The following is a 26,457-nucleotide window of genomic DNA, read 5'->3' as shown; positions in this document are numbered from 1 at the left end:
TATGATTTTGTGTTTTGCCTAATAGACCCTAATGTTGACATCTCATAAGGGATGACTGTCCTCAAACATACAAATGAAGCCACAGACAGTATGCCACAGAGTTGTAAGAAACTTTTATTGAATGATGAAATCATTTTAGCATTTAAAGCTTTTCTTTGCAGAGAAATGTGGTTGAGCTGAAAACATTCAAAACCTCATACAGAAGTATTCAGACACACATGCTCACATCTATGCATAGTATACTGTGTCATCCAGCAGAGAAATTATTGTGGTTTATACATGTAGTCATTTGCATATGGATATTTGTTCTTGTTCAAAAGGAACAGCTTGGTGTGAGCATTGACAACAAATATAAGATACATCTGTTAAACACATCAGACATAATGGAAAGTATTGTACCGCCTGTTTGTCATGTGTACCTTTTCAAACAGCACTACAGTAGTAAGGCTACATTTACATGGGCAGCCCAATCGGTATCTTTATTCCACTTATTGGTCTTTTGACCAATCACATCAGATTCTTTTCACATCAAATCAATTTCAGAGCTGATCTAATTGGTCAAAAGACCAATTAGTGAAAAAAATAGCAGAATTGAGCTGCCTGTGTAAACGCAGCCTATGCGTCTATCATTCTAAGCAGCTGCTCAGGGCTTACTTCTCCAGCGATAAAAACACCTTAAAGCACTCGAGTGAAAACTAGAATGAGTGAAACTACACTTCAACGTCATTCAGTCATCCATCTGGAAAGAAAAATAATTCTAGCAACACTTTACAAAAAAAGTATTATTACAGGGTAACTATATGGGAATTACCTTTAAGTATAAGAAGTTACATAGCACTTAGCATTGTATTCTCTTGATTATAAGCCTTAGATCAAATGGTTAGTGTTCCATAGCTACATGTACTACTACCAGATTGTATAGTAATTAGATGATTTACTAGTTACTCTAGTAAAGTCTCCTGTAGTTACTCCAGTAAATTCTCCTGTAGTTACTCTAGTAAAGTCTCCTGTAGTTACTCCAGTAAATTCTCCTGTAGTTACTCTAGTAAAGTCTCCTGTAGTTACTCTAGTAAATTCTCCTGTAGTTACTCTAGTAAAGTCTCCTGTAGTTACTCTAGTAAATTCTCCTGTAGTTAATCCAGTAAAGTCTCCTGTAGTTACTCTAGTAAATTCTCCTGTAGTTACTCCAGTAAAGTGAGACCAAATGTACACACACACACCTGAAAGTGCTATAAACACAGATAAGTGAAAGTTGAAATTCCATATTTAGGGAAGTTTTAAAATGTACACGAAATTAATGAATAACCAGCGTTATTCATAAAACAGTGGTACCTTTGTGAGTTAAAAATACTATATGGAAAAAAACTGAAGACTAAAATAAGAATCCTTTCTTTAAATACCAGCTTTAGAAAGACAAGCTGTAAAACAAAATCAAGTAAGTAAGTTGTGAGAGCGAAAGTCCAGATCTTTCCATCATGCATAGAAACAACTTGACATTAAAAAAGGGGGGGATTCAAATGTTAAACTAATGTACAGCTCCTGTAGTTCTTTGGTTAAGGCACAGAAATAGACATGTTAACTTGTTTCAAGGCAGTGTCATTCAGACAGCTCAAAATACACACACAACCAGCATTAGTTATATCCCTGAAAACTAACACTATTTCAACCAACAGCATTTAGAATCAACCTTATTGAAAATGTCTGTATTATACACAATTAGAGAAGAAAGATAACTGGGCACAACAAAGGCAGTAAAGGAGAAGTGGTTCTTGCTTATATTTCTAGAGGAGTAGCAAGACCACAACGGAATTTTCTGTCCTTTGTTGAAAATTCTCACTCACTAACATCACAAAAATCCCCAAAATAGAACCCTAAAAATAGCAATCTTCTAACTCCTCCCTTGAAGGCAAGCAGTGATCTGATGACATCACAGGGGAAGTGATACAGACTGCTGGGAACCTGCCAGCTCCCAGAGAACAGTAGAGACGTTTTCCTATGAACAGTATGACTGGTTGAGGAGAGGAATGGGGAGAAGGTTCTGGAGGGGCACAAAGGGGGCAGCTCTAAGGCTGTTCAGTGCTGCTGGGAAAGTTAGAGCCAGGCTTCAGCTTTGAGACATTGGGTCCTACTCAATCAAAGCTGCTATCCCGGTTTCTAAGATCAAGTTTTACATTCGCAGAAAGGCCAAACAGTGGTCACAACCATTTATTCACCGGGTATAATGAATCCTGGTTCAGGAGGCCTGCAGGGAATATACTTGCCCCATAAACACAGCCTAACTGAACTGTCGAAATAAACTGATATTTTGCTTTTTTCATATTTGTGGTAATATGAAATAGAACAGTGAAATGAAGACATCTGGGTGTTGCGGGAAGATGAGCGGTTCAGGGGGCCATTGCAGCGCAAGTTATAGGGTCACAGTTCATCTCTTACTTCCCTTCATGTAGGAAGGGATGGCTCCCCTGGCTGTCAGGCCCTCAAAGCGCTTGTAGGTGTAATTGATAAAGACCCAGTCCTTATTCTTATAGTCAGCCTCCGCTGCAGCTGCTGCTGCTGGGGACTTGGTGGGTGCTGCTGCAGCTGCAGCTTGGGAGAGAGAAGAGGGAGAGGAAGGAGGGAGTGTGAATAGATAAGGAGAAAGGGAGAGAGCTTTATAGTCACAGGGTATACTGTACAACCACACACACACAGTCAGAATAATAATCAACTGAGACAGAGGAAAATAGTTTCTGCTGAAACTGTCTGTCTTTCTCTCACCTGTGGGTGAAAGGATGTCTGACTCAGGGAACTCATCGAAGTTTGACGTGTCGTCGATGCTTTTAATCTCAATGGGGATCGCTGCAGGTCTCTCCCTGTGATGGGTGACAAACGCAAAACTGTAGTGAGGCCTGGACTTTTGGACCACTGAGGTATAAAAACCTTATTGATTTAGATATAAACAGTTTGTTTTATGTAGTCCCTGTGTACCTGATGTGGTCATAATCGACTCCCTCAAAAAACAGGTTTCTCTTGATCTCCTCCACTCCTGTCGCCCCAATCCGATGGTCTCCCTCACAGCAGAACCTAAGCAGTAAAATACACGTTTAGATCCTGAGAACCACAGAGGGATATAGAAGTGTGCTTGCCATAGATACAGAACTAGCTTGAGATTACATTGTAACCATTTAGTTGATGTTCATTCTTCTCAAGAGCAACATGCAACAGTAAGCTACAGAATGTTTATTCATCTCGCTGTATTTTTCAACATGTTGATATGTAGTACTGGTGCTGACCTGAGGATGAGGTCCTTGGCCCTCTCTGAGATAGGTACTTCTGGAGGGAACACCAGAGTCTCCTTCCAGTTCATCACTTTCTTATAGGTTTCCTGGGGCGTCTCTGAACAGAACGGGGGGTAGCCTGGAGAGAGAGAGGGACATTTAGACAGCAATCCTAATTCAATCATAACTTGCATCAAACTGACATCAATGCATGATTTACACAAAGGTTTCAGTTACTAATGCCACTCTTAAGTTAGGGCCTGTGTTTCCAATCAAAAGATATCCCTCCTACCAATCAACATCTCATACATGATGACCCCCAGGCTCCACCAATCACAGAGCTTGTTGTATCCGGTCTGCATGAACACTTCTGGGGCAATGTAGTCTGGAGTTCCCACAGTGGAGAATGCCTGAGAAATGGTGAGAGGAGAGGAGAGAGGGAAAAGGAGAGGGAGAGGAGAGGAGAGGGGGGAAAGGAGAGAGGGAGAGGACAGAGGGGAAAGGAGAGAGGGAGAGGAGAAAGAAGAGGGAGAGGGAGAGGAGAGAGGGGAAAGGAGAGGAAGAGGACAGAGGGGAAAGGAGAGAGGGAGAGGAGAAAGAAGAGGGAGAGGGAGAGGAGAGAGGGGAAAGGAGAGAGGGAGAGGACAGAGGGGAAAGGAGAGAGGGCAGAGGAGAGAAGGGAAAGGAGAGGGAGAGGAAAGGACAGGGGGGAAAGGAGGGAGGGAGATGAGCAGAGAGCACAGACAGTAAAACAACCTGTAGCTCACAAGTTAAATTTGCATTTCCAGCAAAGTCCTGAATTGACAAAATGAAAATAGAGTCGACCCCAGAAGTTTCTCTAACGATGCCATACACTTGCTGCGGAAATGTAACTGACGTAACAGTGAGTGAGTGTGCTGTATATCCCCTAACAGGGACAGGACTCCAACCACCTGCACACCAGATATGTACTGTACTGTGTGTCTGTGCTCCTATGCTGGCCTTCCTCACTTCATCCAGAGACTCTAGTCTCTACAGAACAGGCTCTCTAGCGTGACAAAATGCCTTTTCTTTGGAGCTGCTATACTCTTTCACATGAGAGAACACTTTTTCCTATGAGTAAATAAACACAACCAACACGTTTAAAAAACAGAGGTCATTGTGAAACCTTATACTAGTCATCCCTGTTGTGTTTATGAGGAAGTTAAAGGTAAAGACCGATCCTCCAGCTGAGTAGTGACTGAAGGTAGTCAGAGCTCCATGACACCCACCAGCTGTCGTCTATTCCTCTTCCAGGTCTCTGCTTTCCTCTTGGAGTTCATGTACTGAGACGCTGTAAAGAAAAAATTAGTCTCAGGCACACCTCAATTACAACTGCACACATAGGTGACAAATCATGACAAATAAAGAGCCTTCAGAAAGTATTCATACCCCTTGACTTATTCCACATTTTGATGTGTCACAGCCTGAATTCAGAATTAATTAAATAGATTGTTTTTCTCACTCATTTACACACAATTTCCCATAATGAAAATGTGAACAAAATGTTTTTAGGAATGTTTGTAGATTTATTGAAAATAAAATACAGAAATGTATAATTTACTTAAGTCAATACATGTTAGAATCACCTTTGGCAGCGATTACATGTCAGGATCGTCGTAAGAACTGGACCAAGGCGCAGCGTACGTAGCGTTCCACATCTTTATTATAAAGTGAAACTTCAGCAAATACAAATCAATAAAGAACAAACGAAACGTGACGTTCTGGAGTGCTCACAGGCAACTACACAAAAACAAAACAAGATCCCACAAAGCACAGTGGGGAAATGGCTGCCTAAATATGATCCCCAATCAGAGGCAACGAAAAACAGCTGCCTCTGATTGGGAACCATACCAGGCCAACAAAGAAATAAACAACCTAGATTACCCACCCTTGTCACACCCCGACCAAACCAACATAGAGAATAAAAGGCTCTCTATGGTCAGGGTGTGACATTACAGCTGTGAGTCTTTCTGGGTAAGTCTCTAAGAGCTTTGCACACCTGGATTGTACAATATTTTCCCATTGTCCTTTTCAAAATTAATTGCTAGACAAACATTTTCAAATCTGTAACTCGGCCGCTCAGGATCATTCACTGTCCTCGGTAAGCAACTCCAGTAGAGATTTGGCCTTGTGTTTGGAAAGCAGACTGAACCAGGTTTTCCTCTAGGATTTTGCCTGTGCTTAGCTCCATTTAGTTTATTTTTGATCCTGGAAAACTACACAGTCCTTTACAAGCATACCTATAACATGACGCAGCCACCACTATGCTTGAAAATATGGAGAGTGTGTTGTGTGTTGTATTTGCCCCAGACATAACACTTTGTACTCAGGACAAAAAGTGAATTGCTTTGCCAAATATTTTGCAGTATTACTTTAATGCCTTTTAGCAAACAAGATGGATGTTTGTATTCTGTACAGGCTTCCTTCTTTTCATTCTGTAATTTAGGTTAGTATTGTGCAGTAACTACAATGTTGCCGATCTATCCTCAGTTTTCTCCTATCACAACCATTACACTCTGTAACTGTTTTAAAGTCACCATTGGCCTTGTGGTGAAATCCCTGAGCGGTTTCCTTCCTCTCCGGCAACTGAGTTAGGAAGGACGCCTGTATTTTTGTAGTGACTGGGTGTACTGATACACCATCCAAAGTGTAATTAATAACTTCACCATGCTCAAAGGGCTCCCAAATGGCACAGTGGTCTAAGACACTGCATCTCAGTGCTAGAGGCATCACTACAGACAACCTGGTTTGAATCCAGACTATATCACAACCAGCCGTGATTGGGTGCCCAATTGGCCCAGCGTCGCCGGTGTAGGCCACCTTTGTAAATAAGAATTTGTTCTTAACTGACTTGCCTAGTTAAATAAATAAACTAAAAAATATTCAATGTCTGCTTTTTTTCTTTACCCATCTACCAACAGGTGCCCTTCGTTGCGAGGCATTGGAAAACCTCCCTGGTCTTTATTTCAATCTGTGTCTGAAATTCACTGCTCAACTGAGGGACCTCACAGATAATTGTATGTGTGGGTACAGAGATGAGGTAGTCATTCAGAAATCATGTTAAACACTATTATTGAGTCCATGCAACTTATAATGTGACTTGTTAAGCAAAGTTGTATTCCTGAACTTATTTGCCGTAAACAAAGGGGTTGAATACTTTTTTCAGCTTTTCATTTTGTATTAACTTGTAATAAAAAAAAATATTATATAAAAAAAAACATTCTTCCGCTTTGACATTATGGGGTATTGTGTGTTTAGGCCAGCGACAAAAAAAAACTAAATTCAATCAATTTTATATTCAGGCTAGGAAAAGTCAAGGGGTGTGAATACTTTCTGAAGGCACTGTACACTGTAAGTTGTATAGTTTTATCAACTGAAATGAATCAAGTATGGTTTTATTGTTGTACTCACTGAAGTCATTGGAGATGCTGTGGTTGAGGTTCCTGTAGAACTCTGTCCGATGGGCTTTCTTCAACCCTGTACACAGGCCAAAGTCTGACAGCTTCACATGGCCCTGGAAAACACACACAGTTAGTTGTGCTACACTACTTCCTGGGGATGTTTCAGTAATACTGTGTGACAACGCCAGAGTGTTTCTGAAATCACACTTCCTGTGGCGACTGTGAAACTGTGTGTGTGGATTTATGATTCTAGACAGAGTCGACAGACAGATCACCACGTTATAATGCTGATGTCATCCTCCTGTCTGTGTGTGTGTAATGATGTCATTTCAGCCATATTTAAACCTGTGTGTAATGATGTCATTTCAACCATATTTAAACCTGTTTGTAATGATGTCATTTCAACCATGTAGTGTGTATGTGTACCTTAGAGTCCAGCAGTACATTGTCAGGTTTGATGTCTCTGTGTATGAAGCCCATCTGGTGTATAGAGTCTATGGCCAGGACCGTCTCAGCCACATAGAACTGAGTCTCCTCCTCTGACAGGGTATCCTTCTTCATCAGCAATGTCATCATGTCACCTGCAGGGGGTGCCACACAGACCATCAGCATCACACATACACAAACTAACAAACACACACACGATTGCAAACATGCCACACACACACACACACACACACACACACACACACACACACACACACACACACACACACACACACACACACACAGAGACACATAACACACACATCTCCAGCAGAGGAGGCTGGTGGAAGGAGCTATAGGAGGATGAGCTCATTGTAATGGCTGGAATGTAATGCATGGAACGGTATCAAACATGTGGTTTCATATGCTTGATGTGTTTGATACCGTTCCATATATTCCAATTCCAGCCATTACAATGAGCCCATCCTCCTATAGCTCCTCCCACCAGCCTCCACTGACCTCCAGGTAGGAACTCCATGAGTAGGTAGAGGTTAATCTTGTCTTGGAAGCTGTAGAACATCTTGACCACCCACAGACTGTCTGCTTGCACCAGGATGTCCCTCTCAGCCCGGATATGGCCCACCTAACATAGAAATACAACACAGATCCTGCAGAATTAACACACATATGTTCTCTACACTCAGCAGCGCTGAGCGATTAGTGCTTTTTGAGGTCGGCTCGTTTTCGGTTCGATTATTTCAAAAAAAGAGTTTTGGTTACGATTATTTTTAAACATTAAATGAATTAAGAAATAATGACATTAAAACTATTTCAGATTTTATTTATGGGAATTCCAAAGGCAAAAATATTGAACATGCAATTGCCAAAACATTGACAATTTTCCAATTGTCTCTGTCAGGTCCAAACTGGGCAGACATCAATAAAAACAATATTTCAGTTGTGTGTATAACTTCCTTTTTATTTGATTAGTTTATTATTTTTTCATTCCTTAAAAAGTCATCATCTCTGCTCAGGCAGTAGCTATTAACCAGCCAGCCAGACAATGTTATCTCTGCTCAGGCAGTAGCAGCCAGCCAGACAATGTTATCTCTGCTCAGGCAGTAGCAGCCAGCCAGACAACGTTATCTCTGCTCAGGCAGTAGCAACCAGCCAGCCAGACAACGTTATCTCTGCTCAGGCAGTAGCAGCCAGCCAGCCAGCCAGACAACGTTATCTCTGCTCAGGCAGTAGCAGCCAGCCAGACAACGTTATCTCTGCTCAGGCAGTAGCAGCCAGCCAGCCAGCCAGACAACGTTATCTCTGCTCAGGCAGTAGCAGCCAGCCAGACAACGTTATCTCTGCTCAGGCAGTAGCAGCCAGCCAGACAGACAACGTTATCTCTGCTCAGGCAGTAGCAGCCAGCCAGCCAGACAACACTATCTCTGCTCAGGCAGTAGCAGCCAGCCAGACAACACTATCTCTGCTCAGGTAGTAGCAGCCAGCCAGCCAGACAACGTTATCTCTGCTCAGGCAGTAGCAGCCAGCCAGCCAGACAACGTTATCTCTGCTCAGGCAGTAGCAGCCAGCCAGCCAGACAATGTTATCTCTGCTCAGGCAGTAGCTGCCAGCCCGCCAGACAACACTATCTCTGCTCAGGCAGTAGCAGCCAGCCAGACAACACTATCTCTGCTCAGGCAGTAGCAGCCAGCCAGACAACACTATCTCTGCTCAGGCAGTAGCAGCCAGCCAGACAACACTATCTCTGCTCAGGCAGTAGCAGCCAGCCAGCCAGACAACGTTATCTCTGCTCAGGCAGTAGCAGCCAGCCAGACAACATTATCTCTGCTCAGGCAGTAGCAGCCAGCAAGCCAGACAATGTTATCTCTGCTCAGGCAGTAGCAGCCAGCCAGCCAGACAACGTTATCTCTGCTCAGGCAGTAGCAGCCAGCCAGACAATGTTATCTCTGCTCTGGCAGTAGCAGCCAGCCAGCCAGACAACGTTATCTCTGCTCAGGCAGTAGCAGCCAGCCAGCCAGACAACGTTATCTCTGCTCAGACAGTAGCAGCCAGCCAGCCAGACAACATTATCTCTGCTCAGGCAGTAGCAGCCAGTCAGCCAGACAACGTTATCTCTGCTCAGGCAGTAGCAGCCAGCCAGACAATGTTATCTCTGCTCTGGCAGTAGCAGCCAGCCAGCCAGACAACACTATCTCCAACACTATCTCTGCTCAGGCAGTAGCAGCCAGCCAGCCAGACAACACTATCTCTGCTCAGGCAGTAGCAGCCAGCCAGACAACACTATCTCTGCTCAGGCTCACATGGGGACACCTACAACAGAGAGAAGCTCTCTGGCCCCCCCTAATACACCCCCATATACCCCTCCTTGTACACAGGCCCTGTGTACCCCAGCCCCAGACCATAAACCCACTACTCTGGTAAAACCCACTGAGGTGGCCATCCTCATTGACTCAAATGGGAAATTTATCCAAGAGGATAAACTCTTCCCCCACCATAAGGTGTCCAAAATATGGTGCCCAAAAATGCCGAATGCACTCCACATCCTGTCCCAGTCTGACTTTGGCACACCAGGCCTCATCATTATTCACAGCGGCACCAACAACCTGCGAGAGGATCAGGAGAGAGTAGGCAGCCTGGTCAACAGAGTAGCAGAGAGGGCCTCTGAGTGGTTCCCCAACTCCCACATCACCATCTCCACTCTGCTGCCCCGCAAAGACTTTCATCCCCGTACCATTCAGAAAGTCAACGCTGACATCACCAGAGGGTGTGGTCTACTCCCAAATGTGCACGTTGCTCACCACCCAACAATCACCCCGAAGCACCTGCACGACCACTCCCACCTGAGGAAGCAGACAGTAGGGATGTTTGACAAGTCTCTAAAGGACGTGGCACTTGGTAGACAAACACCCCATGCCGCACTGGACAGAGGACCACCCAGAGACCCCTACACCACCAAGGAGCCCCAGGTCCCTCAACGCCCCACCAGACCCAGCGCACCCCACAGGCCCCACCCACCACCAGAGCATCACCACCTCCATCAGCGCAGCCAGACTGGACCGGGCCCAGCCTACTACCCCACACCAGACCTCCACCTCTACCAGACCAGAGAGGGAGCACCCCCGGCCCAGACCTGGCCCCCCTCCCCTCCACAGGGCCCAACAGCAGGACCAGCGCAGCTACACGGAGGCCCTCAGAGGACAGCAGAACCCTGTAGGCTTGAGTGAGATTAAACAGCTCCTCCAATACATCTGCACTAATGTGTTCGCACACACACACACACACACACACACACACACACACACACACACACACACACACACACACACACACACACACACACACACACACACACACACACACACACACACCTTGTTCAGTGAATAGGAAGAAGAAGAAAAAGAGTTAGATGTTTTCTGTTATCCATTATCTCACTCTGAACAACTTAGTAGTAACTGTAGTTCTGACTGTGCTATTCTTTCTTTTTGAAACATGAAATCAGTTAGCAGGTGGAACATTCAGGGCCGAAACTCATCAACCTTTGGACTGAAGACTTTAGCACTGGAGTTAAATCTTAAAGATGTTGACGTCATCATTCTGCAGGAGACATGGTGGAAGGGAGACATTGTCACTCACTGTCCCACAGGCTACAGAGAGGTAATTGTGCCGTCACAGAAACACAGCTCTGTCAATAGAGGCAGAGACTCTGGAGGATTGATCATTTGGTACAAATCCGAACTACTAAATCTAATTGATCCCCTCAAAACTTGTAAATATCACATCTGGTTAAAACTGAGAAAAAGGAGATCTTCCCCACCCTTGAGGAAGAGACATGCCATTTCCAGGCTCAGGAAAATATGCTCATCTGTGGGGACACAAATGCGCGCACAGGAACACTACCTGATCTAACGACCACACGAGGGGACAGCTTTATTACAGGCCATACTGTTTCTAACTGTCTTAATCTCCCCCATAGAAACAACAATGACAGCACCATCAACAAAAACGGAAGGGATCTGTTGCAGCTCTGTAGAACCCTGGGTCTGTACTTTGTCAATGGTAGGTTACGGGGGGACTCTTTGGGGAGATTCACCTATTCCTCACCTCTTGGCCACAGCACAGTAGACTATATGATTACAGACATGGACCCTTTCTCTCTCAGCTCATTCACCGTCAAGCCACTAACACCTCTGTCTGATCACAGCCAAATTACCTTGTTCCTCAAAAAAAACAGACATGGAAATAACCACACATTCACAGCCCAGACAAATACCAGAAAGCAACCAGTAACCAAAAAATCCAAACACTCTTAGATAACTTTCTGGATACCACACCCACTCACAGTAAAAAAAAATATATATATATTCAGGCAAACTGCAAAAGAAGCACAACTGAAATCGATTTTAAAAAACACCCAAAAAAGACCACAGATGACAACTGGTTTGATGCAGATTGTAAAAGTATAAGAAAAAAAACTTAGAACACTATCCAACCAAAAGCACAGAGACTCAAATAATAGTGATTTTCGCCTTAATTACTGTGAGACTTTAAAACTCTATAAACGTACACTCGTAACCAAAAAGGCACAGTACAACAGCAAACAGCTGACACTAATTGAGGAGTCCATAAACACATCAACTTCTGGCAAAATTGGAAAAACCTAAATAAAAATCGAAACTAGAGGAATTAGCGATACAAAATGGACAACCCATTTTAAAACACTCTACAACACCGTTCAAATTGACAGAAAACGCAGAACAACGCCAAATTCATGAGAAGTTGAATGGACTACTAAAAGCTATAAAAGGACAATGAAAATCCATTGGACTCCCCAATTACTGACCAGATTCTCCATAAGAAACTTCAGGCCCTCAAAATTTAAAAAAGCATGCAGACCTGATGGCATCCTAAATTAGATGCTCAAATTCACTAGTGAAACATTTCAATTAGCTCTATTAAAACTGTTTCATTTGATCCTGAATGTAGGTTATTTCCCTGATATCTGGAATCAAGGACTCATAACCCCAATCTTTAAGAACAGAGACAAATTTGACCCTAACAATTACAGAGGCATTTGTGTGAACAGTAACCTGGGGGAGGTTTTCTGTAGTTTTATAAGAGTTCTAAACTTCCTTAATAAGCACAATGTCTTGAGTAAAAGCCAAATTGAATTTAAACCAAAACATTGCATGACCGATCATATTTACACCCTAGACACCCTGATAGATAAACATGTCCACCAAAATAATACCAAAATATACACTTGCTTTATCGACTTCCAAAAAGCATTTAACTCTATTTGGCATACAGGACTGTTCTACAAAAGTATTGAAAATGGTGTAAGGGTAAAATATATGACATAATTAAATCAATGTATACTGTTAATATGTGCAGCATTAAAATTGGCAAGAAAACAACAGAATTCTTTAACCAGGGCCAGGGCCTTCGCCAGGGTTGCAATCTGAGCCCTGCACTCTCCAATATTTACATCAATGAATTGGCCACTATTCTAGAAAATCCAGAGCCGCTGGTGTTAGTCTCCACAATTCAGAAGTGAAATGCCTGCTCTTCGCAGATGACCTGTGCCTGCTGTCACCCACAGCACATGGCCTACAGCAGAGCCTGGACCTGCTAGAGCAGTACTGCCAGACCTGGGACCTGGCAGTAAACCCCAAAAATACAAAAATAATGATTTTCCAGAGAAGATCCAGATCTCAGGGAATTTGTTCTCAATTGGTACAAAATATATATAGTACTGCACACACTGCAATTACTTAGGTTTAAAAATAAGCTCAATTGGACACCTTAAATGAGGCAGTGAATGAATTGAGAGAGAAAGCACGCAGGGCATTCTACGCCATTAAAAAGTAAATAATTCAGGCCTCCTGAGTGGCGCTGTGGTTTAAGTGTGCCACTAGAGATTCTGGGTTCGAATCCAGGCTCTGTTGTAGCCGGCCGCGACCAGGAGACCTATGGGGCAGCGCACAATTGGCCCAGCATCGTCTGGGTTAGGCGAGGGTTTGGCCGGCAGGGATGTCCTTGTCCCATGGCGCACTAGCAACTCCTTTGGCAGGCCGGGCGCAGTGCACGCTGACACAGTCGCCAGGTGTACAGTGTTTCCTCCGACACATTGGTGCGGCTGGCTTCCGGGTTAAGTGGGCATTGTGTCAAGAAGCAGTGCGGCTCGGTTGGGTTGTGCTTCGGAGGACGCACGGCTTTTGACCTTTGCCTCTCCCGAGTCCGTACGGGAGTTGCAGCGATGAGACAAGACTGTAACTACCAATTGGATACCACGAAATTGGGGAGAAAAAGGGGTAAAAAGTTTACAAAAATAAAAAATAAGCAAATACTAACTGAAATACCTATTAATATTTGGCTAAAACTAATTGAATGTGTCATTGAACCAATTGCATTTTATGACAGTGATAAAATATTTTATATGTTTAAAGAAAATGATTAAATAATTCTACCCTGAAACGTAACTAATTAGTAATTAGTTGTTTATGTAGCATGTATAATGAATAATTAAAGTATTAAACATAAGTCCAACTAGCTTGGACTGGGAGGGAGATAAATGTGTGTATGTGTGTGCCGAAGAAAATACTGAGAACAATTAAAACTGTGTTTGGCTCGACCTGGCTAGAACTCTGAGAAACTTATGATAGGACAGGGAGTACTTCTCAAGGCTTCTCTAATCTCAGGGGAATGGAACGGACAGCGCTGGGTAGTGATACACAGTGGTGAGAACTCTGGAGAAGCACACAACTCACCTACTGTTCGTGTGTATGTATGTGCGTAGGATATCTACTGTTTGTGTGGATGTATGTGCATAGGTAGGAAGTGAACTATAAAATGGATGTCTTTGTATAATGAACTTCAGAGTACCCTCGTGAATAAACATTTTGACTATTGTAAGCTGGGACTCTCATCTGTTTCATTCAACTAGAATCTTACAAACTCTGGTTTGCAGACTGAGTAGATTAATTGAAGTTTATGAACATTGATAATGAAATTCACATAAGACAGTGAGGTGTGGGGTCCACTTGCAAAACAAGATTTCCCCCAATGGGACAAACACCCCATTGAAATCCCGCATGCAGTGTTCTGTAAGATTCTCCTACATGTCCAGAGGAAAACCACAAACAATGCATGCAGGCCAGAATTAGGCCAATATCCACTAATAATAAAAACTAGAAAAAGAGCAAATAAGTTTTAGAAACATCTAAAATACAGTGACCCCTCTCATATCATTACCAAGCCCTGCAATGCCAAGAGCTGAGCAAAGAAAAGAGTCCCCTCATCCAGCTGGTCCTGGGGCTGAGTTCACAAACCTGTTCTACTAACACACTGAAGCCTCAGGACCAGAACATCCAGTCAATCAGAATAAATCAAATTACAACACAGTCAAAACAAAACTACATTGCTTATTGGGAAACACAAGAACAAAGCAAAATGCAGTGCTGTCTGGCCCTAAATGGACAGTACACCGTGGCTAACTATTTAACCATGGTTACTGATCAAAACCTTGACATAGTACAGGCTCAGTGAGCACAGCCTTGCTATTGAGAAGAGTAGACACAGGAAAACCTGGCTCCCTGTAGAGGAAAGGCTGTGCAACCACAGCACAACAGCAGAACCTGAGACAGAGCTGCATTTCCTGACAAAATTCTTACAAATATAAAATAATTAGAGAGTGTATTTTCCCCAAATTTGAAACCCTTATTCAAGGTTTCAAAGAGCTCTCTGATGAGGACAGGCTACCCGTCCTGTTGGGGGAGGACGCAGAGAGCTGTGGGTTGGCAGCGCACTAGGGACAGTGTCTGACAGACCAACCTGCTCACGTCCTCTATGTTATTGTTACTGATCAACGTGTGGTTATTTTCACCCTTGGTTATCGTTGTTACTCTTGTCTCGTTGACAATATTGTAAATCTCCAAACTAAGTTTATGTACATTGTTACGTCATGCCAATAAAGCAAATTGTATTGAGAGACAGAGAGCGAGACGGAGAGAGAGAGAGACAGACAGAGAGAGACAGAAGGGGGAGACGGAGAGACAGAAGGGGGAGACGGAGGGAGAGACAAAGAGAGAGACCGAGAGGGAGAGACACACACACACCTGTTCCTTCTCCAGCATGTCGGCCTTGCGCAGGATCTTCATGGCGTAGATGTGACCTGTGTCCTTCTTCTGGACCAGACGCACCTGGAAGTCAGGGGACAAAGGTCAAAGTTGAGCCAACATGGCAGCAAGAAGTTCACGAGGTCATAGCCAATGCAAGGGCATTTACACTATCGTCATCAATACATTTTCTGAAACAGTGGATTAGGCAGTTGTGCGGTTTTCATGTTCAGACTGTGAAATGGTAACTATGGTAACATTGTAAAATGGAAACTAATTACACAATAATAACCTAGTTAGAATTCTAATAGCTCCATGTATGCTTACCTCTCCAAAAGCTCCTCGACCAATCACCTTGAGGGACTCAAAGTCATCCAATCCCAGCCTGGTTCTCTTCAGCCTCAGAAACTCTGTCTCCTTACGCGCGTGCTGGGAGCGCCGAATACGCTTCTGCAACACAGGTTGTGTGTAAGTGTGTGTGTGTGTGTGCGCACGTGACACTGCTAGAACTATACTCACCTCTTCATCAGGCAGCCCCTCCTCCTCCATCACCATCTCCAGCTTCTGTTGCCTGGCAACAAAATAGGGGTTGAGGGTCAAGAGGCAAAGGTTAGGTTGAAATATGCTGATTCAGGAAGACACCTCCCAACCTGCAGCTCTATACTGATCACTACACTATCTCCATAACTTCTACAGGACAGTTATGGAGGAACGGTAACAGAATTGGAATGGCCCATTCATACATTCTCAAAGAGAAACAAACCATAAACGTTGGTGGGTAGGTTGAGCTGTGACCAATGTTCCCTCTAAGCTGCATGCGAGCATGGGAGCACAGCTCCCCCGGGACTGCCCCGCAGAAGAAATAGCAGCCCGCGTAGAGAAGCACGAGATTGAACTGCACTCAACTTTCTAGAGTTTTCCCCGTTAATTAACACTATCAACGTTTCCCTTTACTGTGGGAATTGTGTTCGAATCAACACAATAAAAGCCGGGGGAACAAAATGGCGCCGTAGAGAGAACACGGTGTTTCAGCGAGCTCACGCGGTATTCGTAAATTTATATTCTTTCATTAATCTCCTAGCTTGAAAAAGTGGTAGAATTGGCTAAATAAGTTACCCTACAATGAGTCTTGGCGACTATTTCTCAAAAATCTCCGACAACATGCCCAACAGAGCTACTAAGAAGTCGACCAAAACCGCCATCCATGTAGATGTGCAGGAGGAGCTAGCTAACGTTAGCGAATCTAACAACATTACAGATCCAGGCACAACGGACCTGGTGATTCAAAGGATGACGGATAACATTACTAAAGTGATCGATGTTAAGATAGGAACGGTCCTGGAAGCAATAGCAGGCCATTCAGCTGAACTACAGAGGGTTGTCAAACGTGTTGATGAGGCGGAAGGAAGAATTGCTACTGTGGAAACTTCAACTACATCCATGGACACTAAGATAAAAGCACTTGAGAAACAGGTGCGCGAAATGGCGGAGCACATTGACGACTTGGATAATCGAGGACGCAGATGCAATATACGTGTTGTGGGACTCCCGGAAAATTCTGAAGGGACACGTTCAGTAAAATTTTTTGAGGAATGGATCCCTGGCTACCTACAAATGGACACTAAGGCTGGTCGGGTGAAGCTAGACAGAGCACATCGCTCTCAAGCACCGATACCTGGTCCCAATCAGCGCCCACGACCAGTGGTTATAAAGTTCCACAACTTTACCGACAAGCAGCGCGTCATGGATGCGGCTAGAAACATCGGTTCTGATGGTAGTCAACGTAAAGGTCCAAAGGTCTCATTCTTCAATGATTATTCCACAGCAGTTGTACGAAGGCGCAAAGCGTTTGATGAGGTGAAGGCCCGACTCAAGAGAATGAAGATCGACTACGCACTGCTGTACCCGGCCACATTGAAGATTATGGTCAACGGATCGCCTAAAAAACTCTACACATCTGAAGAGGCTGCTGCGTTTATTGACTCTCTCGGGTAAATAACCTTAAGCTGCACCTCCGCAGCATTGGATAACGTCTTATTTTATTTTTAATCTGATCATGAAACAGGGGTGTAAGTTCTCATGTGCTCCTGTTCAGTGACATTCGTATTGTTATTATTTTTCTTGCTAAAGTAACTGCCGCCTTAGCTCAGACTGAGATATGTGTGAACCTATATTGGTGCCCAGGCTTGGTTTTAGGTGGAATAGCCTCAATCTTCTATTGATTTTAATTTCCACATATATAAAGGATGAGGCTATTGAGTGGCAATGCGGACTTAAGAGTCTACATTGGAGAGTTGAAATCCCCTGCATGTTAGCTAGTGGGAAAACCCCCTTTTGGATCTTTTCATGTTTAATTTTTGGGTTTAGTATAGTTCGAGTTCAGGGTTCATATCGTTTGTTTACGCTCAGTGAGATAGAGGAGAGTTCAACACATGGAAAAAGGTACCACCCCATTTTTACAGTAGGATTCAGTCTGGATATTGAATGGTCAAAGCGCAATGGCAGGTAACAGATTACGTATATGTACATGGAACATTAGAGGGAGCCATAACCCCATTAAAAGGAAGAAGATACTGTCCTTTTTGAAAAAAGAAAATATTGATATTGCCCTATTACAAGAAACTCATTTGAATGATAAGGAGCATCTGAAATTACAACAAGGGGGGTATGGTCAAGTGTTTTTCTCATCATTTACATCCAGAAGTAGAGGTGTAGCAATTCTTGTGAAAAAGAACCTACCACTTAAGGTCTTGAAGTGTGTGAAAGATAAATTGGGTCACTTTGTTATAATTAATGGTACTTTACAAGGGCAGAGCATTTCCATAATGAATATTTACTTCCCCCCTGCCCACCCCCCTGACTTCCTCACTAAGGTATTTCTAGACTTTTCAGAATTAAACTCAGACACGGCAGTGGTTGGAGGAGATTTTAACTGTTTGTTGAACCCCCTTATTGATAAGCTTCCCAGTGGTATAGCCTCACTCTCTCCTCAAGCTAAGTCACTTACGGCTATTTGTGACGATCTGGGGTATGCTGATGTTTGGAGAGCCTTTCATCCCTCCAACAGAGAGTTCACTTTTTTCTCTGCACCTCATGGATGTCAGACTAGAATAGATTACTTTTTTATGCCCAGGACGTCACTGCAGTCGGTTTTATCCGCTAGGATAGGAAGCATAGTCATATCTGATCATGCGGAGGTGATCCTGGACATAAAACTCAACGGGGCATTCAATCAGTCAAGACACTGGAGGTTGAATACAACCATTCTTAAAGACCATACATTCACATCATATTTTATTACAGAGTTTAAGGCATTTTTCTCTATTAACTCTCAATCAACAGATAACCCCTCACTCCTTTGGGAAACCTGTAAGGCGTACGCCAGGGGTCTGATTATGTCATACGCAGCCACTAAGAGGCGGAAAAAGCGTGAAAAGCAAAAAACACTAGAGGGTGAATTAGGAACTAAAGAGAAGGACTACATTGAAACTCCCACTCCTGCCCTATTAAAGGAAATATCAGTCATTAGATCAACGTTGGACTCCCTCCTAACACAGGACGCTGAAAAGAAAATTAGATTTGTCAAGCAAAAGCTATATGAACATGGCGATAAGCCAGGAAAGTACTTGGCGTACCTAGCTAAAAAGAGAGCTGACTCACAGTCAATTGCAGCTATTACTGATTCTGATGGCAATCATTTATATGAAAATAAATTGATAAATGACTCATTTAAGAAATTCTATGCAAATCTTTATGCCTCAGAACTGCCAAATGACGCAGCCAAGTTAATGGAGAACTTCTTTTCTAAGATTGAGCTCCCTACTATCTCCGAAGAACAGAGGTCTCTCCTTAATGCCCCTATTACCGAGGAAGAGATATTGTCCGCAATTAAGAATCTGCAAAATGGTAAGGCCCCAGGACCGGACGGGTTTTGTAGTGAGTTCTATAAAGAATTCCATGGCCTGATCCTTGAGCCATTGCGTGATATGTTTAACCACTCATTTTCAAATGACCAGCTCCCCCAAACGCTGCGAGAAGCCAACATATCACTTATTCTCAAAAAGGGAAAATGCCCGGAGTCTTGTTCCTCGTACAGACCAATTTCCCTTCTGAATGTGGATAGAAAATTGCTTTCTAAAATTCTAGCCACAAGATTAGAGGACTCACTGCCGCTAATTGTGAAAGGAGACCAAACTGGCTTCATTAAGGGACGTAGGTCATGTAACAATGTCAGACGGCTTCTTAATGTAATTGAAGTCTACCAACGAAGTGCTATGGATGGTCTTGTGCTCTCCCTAGATGCTGAGAAAGCATTTGATCGTGTGGAGTGGTCTTACCTATTCTTTGCTCTAAATAAATTCGGACTGGGGGACAACTTTATAAAATGGGTGAAAGTTTTATATGATGACCCTCAGGCTGCTGTCCTTACTAATGGACTACGGTCAAATAGCTTCCCTATACACAGAGGTACCAGACAGGGCTGTCCTTTGTCCCCCTCCTATTCGCACTTGTTATGGAACCACTGGCCGAGGCCATCAGGGCAACGCCTGCTATACAGGGGCTGCTCATTGGCGATGTTCACCATAAAATAAGCTTGTATGCTGATGATGTCCTGATATTCATTTCTAATCCCGAGACTTCAATCACATCTCTTATTAATATTATTGAGTTATTCAGCGAATTCTCAGGCTACAAGATTAACCTCACTAAATCAGAGGCTATGCCACTTGGTAACCTTCACTCTGTACCTAATACTTCTCCCCCCTTCCCTTTTAAATGGTCTCCCTCAGGTTTTACGTATCTGGGTATATCTGTAACTCCTAAATTCCAACAAATGTACAAAGCCAATTTTGTTCCCTTGTTCGACACAATAAGACAGGATCTGGAGCGCTGGAACTCTCTTCCGATTTCATGGTTGGGTAGAATATCCCTCTTGAAAATGAACATTTTACCTAGGCTACTCTACCCAATCCAAATGATCCCAGTATTACTCTCCAATAAGGTAATAAAGGATGTAAATGGATGGCTAAGTTCCTTTATATGGAGTAAACGCAAGCCAAGACTTAAGATGGCAATATTGCAGCTGCCAAATTCTATGGGTGGCTTGGATCTGCCCAATATCAGGTTCTATCAGTGGTGTGCCCACCTATGTTATATTTCAGACTGGATCACAAACGATGACTCCTCTATTTGGTTAGACATTGAGACTTCTCTTTCAAAATACCCTTTACAGGATCTTCTGTTTTTCACAAGTTTCAAGTCTGTAAAAGATAATTGTAACAACCCCATTACACTTAACACACTCAAAGTATGGAAGTCAGTTCAACGTTTCCTGGGAAGGTCCAAACTAACCTCTGCTCTTACCCCAATTCTTAACAACCCAGATTTTGCTCCAGGATTGCTGGATGCTGGCTTTAACGTTTGGCTTAATAAGGGCATACGCAGACTAAATGACTTATTTGCAGATAAGATTTTATTGTCATTTGAGCAGATGGTCGAGAAATATCAACTCCCAAAGCAGGACTTTTTCCGTTTCCTACAAGTAAGGCATTATATTCTGAAGAGCACCACCTTAATTGGCAACCCTGATATGTCTGTCATTGAAAGAATGCTTTTTTTCCCACAAAGGAAAATGTCTGTAAGTCTGCTTTATGATGCTTTAAGGTCCTTTTCCGCTGTCGATACACAGAGGGTGAAACAAGTGTGGGAGAAAGAACTGTCTGTTACTATTGATGAAGAGATGTGGGAGGACATTTGGAAATATGCAAAAACAATATCTATATGTAATCGTACTAGAGCAATTCAATTAAGAATAATACACAGATTGCATATATCCCCAAATCGCAGACATGCTTTTAGCCCCTCTTCCTCCTCTCCTCAGTGTCTTAAATGTAAAACTGATACAGGCACCCTAACACATTGTTTATGGTCATGTACCAAAATACAAAGATATTGGTCTAATGTTCTGCAAGAAATTGAAAAGATCCTAGGAGTCGATCTAGAATTGGACCCAGTCTCTCTACTGTTAGGTCTACCTAGTAGGCATGTAACTTCTGTGGGTAAGAGGAGGCTTTACAACATCCTCACCTTCGCAGCAAGGAAAAACATACTTTTACAGTGGATTAGTGATAAGGTTCCCTCTATTAAAGATTGGCATAAGATACTATTTGAATGGGTACCGCTGGAATATCTGACATGTACATTGCATTCTAAGACAGATCAGTTCTACAAAGTATGGGAACCTTACCTAAATTACCTAGAACCTGAAGTGTCAGCTATTATGCTGCAAGGATTCTCTTAGAATGGTGATCTATGTATTTCAGAATTACACTGTACGTTCCATGTGGGGAACTCAACTTCTTGGTTTAAACTGAGCTCTTTATTTTCATGTATTTTAATTTTTTTGTATTTTATTTATTTATTATTATTATAATTTTTTTTTTTTTCTCTGTTCATGTTTGATTAAATGTATGTATTGAGAGACGCAATGGGGGGGATGGGGTGAGAGAAGCGCTGAGCGGGGAGAGGAAAATGGTGGGTGTGTATGTGTGTGGGTGTGTGTGTGTGTGGGTGCATGCATACATACGGATATGTGTAAGTGAGTGCGTTTTTTTTTTTGCCTTGTCCTTGTTGTTGTATCTCTTAATATGGGTGAAAATTGTGAAACTCCAATAAAAATACTGTTACAAAAAAAACACAATAAAAGCCACTTTCAATGCAATAAACCAAAACAAAATAAACTACGCAAGACTTAGCATGCAAAACTAACTATGCAAGAGTTTTTGTTGTAAGGAGAACAGAGTAGGATTCTATTGCATTGACAGGCACAACTGAGGCCTGTACTCTTCACAGACCGGTAAGCCATAACCAATAACACCTGCAGTAGACCTATATGCAAATAGACCATTGCCATATATGGATCTGTGCCATTCACTTTGAACTGGACTGTGTTTACAGCATGAGAAGTCGTGAGTTGATTCGCATGTTTTGAGATCAAAGCTAGAGCTACATGTAGCCACGTGTGCACATTTGACCTTTGCTAGTTAGTAAGTTATTAACATAGTCATAGATCATTTGTGGTCAGCAATGGGGGAGTGGTTGCTCCCTACAAGATCACAAAACGTGTGCATTTCTAGCCATCTTTGAAAAGCGAGTCAGGTAAAGAACAGTGATTGTATTTTGAGCCTGGCTTCAATAAGCTATATAGCCAATAGGCAGAAGGTAGCATTATTTGTCTGAGTCTCTGTAATAATGGTATGGGAATAATGACGCATTTTATTTTGTAAAGTGGCTTCTTGCATCAAACAACACAACAACATTTTCAGTCACCTCCTTGTCTGAAAGACAAGTGGAATAAACAGGTTAATGTCAAGCCATGATGTTTTTTTCAAAAGTCTCATGGAATGTAGGTCTACATTGAACACCACATATTGGCTGCTACTGCAGGCTGTAAAATGCAACAGCTATTTCCATGTTAAAATGTTATGGGATGCATTTTCTCCATCGTTTTTGATGGTAGGCCACTCTGGTAGGCCACTCTGGTATGATCAAATACCCACAGTAGCCAACTTGACCATGCGGGTACAGCTTTAGTGTTCACAGCAAACGCGTGGCTGAAGTAGCACAGAATTTTCACCACATTCAAGTTTGCGCTCAGCAGACCTTAAATTTGCTCAGTGCCGAAACAAATTTGAGGGAACATTGGCTGTAACTGGGAGTTTGCTTTGGGCATAACTTCCTTTTCAGACCTCTGTAACGGCTTCTAGCCCCTGAGCTAACTGTGTAAAACACTGTCTCTCTCTTCCTTCCTCTTTCTTTTTCTCAACCATACACATACTCTCTTCCTAATAAGGGGTTTCCATAAAAAAATGGTGTGATAAAGTTACACTCCTCCAACATTCTCTCTCTCACACACACACACACACACACACACACACACACACACACACACACACACACACACACACACACACACACACACACACACACACACACACACACGGTGTCTGGAACATTTCCTCCACCAGGCAGTGTGGGGCTCTAAGCAGAGAGAGATCGTGTGATGTGTCACACCTCTACTCTCTTCTCCTCTTGTTTGTGCCAAGCCACTGTGCTGCCTTCTCAGCTTCTGACATGTTTTCAGGAATCATCTTTGCTTTTCAGAGTTCCAGTTTGTGTGAGCATGGTGCAGAACACCCACCTCATCTCTCTCTCCTCATGCTGGTCTATCAGGTTACAGTAGAAGTTCTCCAGGGTCACCATAGCCATGTTCACTCTCTCCTTGGTGTGATTACTCATCGAGGAACATGAGGAATGACCCCTCGCTGCCATGGTTACCTACCTACACACACACACACACACACACACACACACACACACACACACACACACACACACACACACACACACACACACACACACACACACACACACACACACAAATTGGAGCACACATTAGTGTAAAGTGACCTATGCCCCTATGTCCCCTATTCTGTAGCCTCCAGCTGGTCACCACATCTCTCTGATGGATATGAGTGATAGATAGCATAACTGATGGCGCTAAATTGAACCACAAATTCACAATAAAAATTATACCAAATTGATTCATTAATTTGCGTGGCTTTCAAATATCATACCATGAAAAGATGCCCTTATTATGCCAACTTAAAATATGGGGTAAAATAATTGGTTATTGTATATTACAGTGAACTTTGAGTGCATATAACCAAAGTTTTCCACAAACAAAATGGCAGGTAGTACATCATTAATACAGTGTGATGACTATTGCATAATTAAATTCTAATTCAATTTTAACACAGTAAAATGGATGGTAAATATTTTCACGTGTTCCACTAGTAGATCAATAATACAGTGTGATTAACATGAGGGTGCAAAGCTGTCATCAAAGGAAAGGGTGGCTACTTTAAAGAATCTCAAATATATTTTGATTTGTTAAACACATTTTTGGTTACTACATGATTCCATATGTTATTTCAGAGTGTTGATGTCTTCACTATTATTCTAAAATGTAGAAAATAGTAAAAATAGAGAAAAACCCTGGAATGAGTAAGTGTGTTCAAACTTTTGACTGGTACTGAATATATATATCAATTTATATTTTTTAAGAACTCAGTCCAGCTTTCAACTTACTATTATTACAACTTTCAAGAGAATGCATAAGGTGCAATTTCAAATTTGGGTAGTGCATCAAGTTTTCCTCTTAGAGAGCTATTTATAACTTGTCATAAATGTCCAAGTCAACTATCCCATATCAGCTAAAGTTTTAAACTAGGTTTTTTTAGCCTATACATTTTGTTCTGTTTTAAGCTAGGTTTTTTTAGCCTATACATTTTGTTCTGTTTTAAGCTAGGTTTTTTTAGCCTATACATTTTGTTCTGTTTTAAGCTAGGTTTTTTTAGCCTATACATTTTGCTCTAATGTTTTAAGCTAGGTTTTTTTAGCCTATACATTTTGTTCTAATGTTTTAAGCTAGGTTTTTTTTGCCTATACATTTTGTTCTAATGTTTGAGTCACTCAAATATCACATGAATAGACATTAGAAATTGCGAAATGTATAGAATTGCAAGAAAATGTGCTTAAAACGGCAACATTTTCTCTCCGCCAACAAGAGGGGTGTGAACAGCAGAATGTTCCCCAATGCTGGAAGAGGGTCCTGAGTGAAAACGTTTGGTAACCCCTGCTGTAGAGCAGGAATGATGGAGGGGAAAACTAAACTCCATTTTTTCCCCACCAGAAATTAGTATAGGGGATTTCAAAAGGCTTCTAATCTTATGCCTATATTTATATGACTCAGTGTATTATTGCACCAAAAATATATTTAAACTTTGTAAAAGTTAGGGCACGGAGGAAGGGGTGGGTGGGATATGTGCTTGTAACCATGAATATTGCTTGATTCCAAATGGACACCTACTCCCTAGGCACTTCAAGTAGATCTTCTCTAGTCCACTCATGTAGTCACCTATACAATTATTGGCACCATTCACAAAACAATTGTTAATTCACCACAAAATCAACATTTTGCAATTTTCATCTCAGTCTCCTGACTTTATTCCCATTTCAAACCTGTGGTTTCAATTAAAGAGGGGGGAGCCATAAGCGCAGACGAAGGATATCAAGGATCTGGAAAGAACCTGTATGGAGGAATACAGATCGCTCCTAATGTGGCCAAACTAAAATGAATGATGGAAAAACAGTTCCTTGTTTAACCGCTAGGTTTTATGGGTATTACGACTCATACTGTGGTATTCTGTGGACAAAACACACATATGTCCCCTGTCTCTTTCGCGAATGTTGAATACAATTCAATTTGAACTTATTGTCCGCCGATTTCTTCATTTTGTGTGTCGAAATTTGAGACAAAGTATCCACAGCAAAGTACTTTCAAACCGAATCTAAAACGAGTGTCTCTGTGTGTGGCTATCACGATTTGTATCACTTGAAGCACACGCACAAGACGGAAGTACCGCGATGCATGAACAACTTCAGTAGTTGTACACAACGGAACTCAACAGCGTTTGGAGTAAACACTATAGAGCCTTTGTTTTACTATTAAAGACTAATGTGATCATAGTGTGATTGTCAGTCAAGAGAGAGGAGCCTTTGTTTTACTCTTACGTTATCTAACATTACCACAACTTCCTAAAGTAGCCTAAATCTCCAAAGTATCAATAAAACAACGTTCGTATGGTACATCTACAACGTGTACATGATCACTGTCAAATTAAATGTTACTCTCACCTCCTCCGTTATGGCATTAATCGTTGAAATTCAATTCGGATCTGCTCCCCTCGTCTGATGACGGTCGGTATCCACTCGTAATTACGGGAAGTGAAGTGCCCCTCCCGCGGAGTTCCAAATTATCCCGGGCCTTTACCGGGGCCATGGTCGGGTGGGCTACTAGGATCATATTCATTATTGATAGTCTGTCCCTTAGAATTCAAAGAAGAATGGCAGAATTATTTGGGTTTCAACTATTACTATAACATACCCTACTATGTGATGAAACCTCAAAGATCAATTCAAATTGTATTTGTCACATGCGCCGAATACAACCTTACCGTGAAATGCTTACTAAAAAAAGTAAAGTGACTATGCATAGATAATAAACAGCTTGTAGCAGCAGAGTAAATCCATCTAAGGCTGAGGATTCCCGAGTGGCGCAGTGGTCTACGCATCTCAATACCAAAGGCGTCTCTACAG

The 26,457-nt window shown here is 42.4% G+C and overlaps 1 protein-coding gene across 2 annotated transcripts; it reads right to left on the bottom strand.

Annotated features, from left to right (window-relative positions):
- Positions 1-91: 91 nt before the first annotated feature.
- On the bottom strand, positions 92-26,163 carry LOC106583482 (serine/threonine-protein kinase 38). Of its 2 annotated transcripts, none has more exons than XM_014167712.2 (14): positions 25,996-26,163; positions 23,438-23,578; positions 15,757-15,808; positions 15,565-15,687; positions 15,238-15,321; positions 7,625-7,748; positions 7,106-7,260; positions 6,690-6,792; positions 4,508-4,569; positions 3,550-3,667; positions 3,273-3,396; positions 2,968-3,063; positions 2,758-2,852; positions 92-2,586 (listed from the first exon to the last, which is right to left on the bottom strand). In XM_014167712.2, exons 2-14 carry the CDS (start codon positions 23,566-23,568, stop codon positions 2,423-2,425), a joined length of 1,431 nt encoding a protein of 476 aa, XP_014023187.1. In that variant the 5' UTR covers positions 23,569-23,578; positions 25,996-26,163; the 3' UTR covers positions 92-2,422. The 2 variants fall into 2 exon arrangements, with proteins under 2 accessions (XP_014023187.1, XP_014023188.1); XM_014167713.2 differs by having other exon boundaries at positions 92-2,580.
- Positions 26,164-26,457: the final 294 nt, after the last annotated feature.

This window comes from Salmo salar, chromosome ssa22 (assembly GCF_905237065.1).
Source record: "Salmo salar chromosome ssa22, Ssal_v3.1, whole genome shotgun sequence".
NCBI classification, from domain to species: Eukaryota; Metazoa; Chordata; class Actinopteri; order Salmoniformes; family Salmonidae; genus Salmo; species Salmo salar.
The sequence above is the reverse complement of the archived record's forward strand: the minus strand, read 5'-3'. Positions and strand labels throughout refer to the sequence as shown.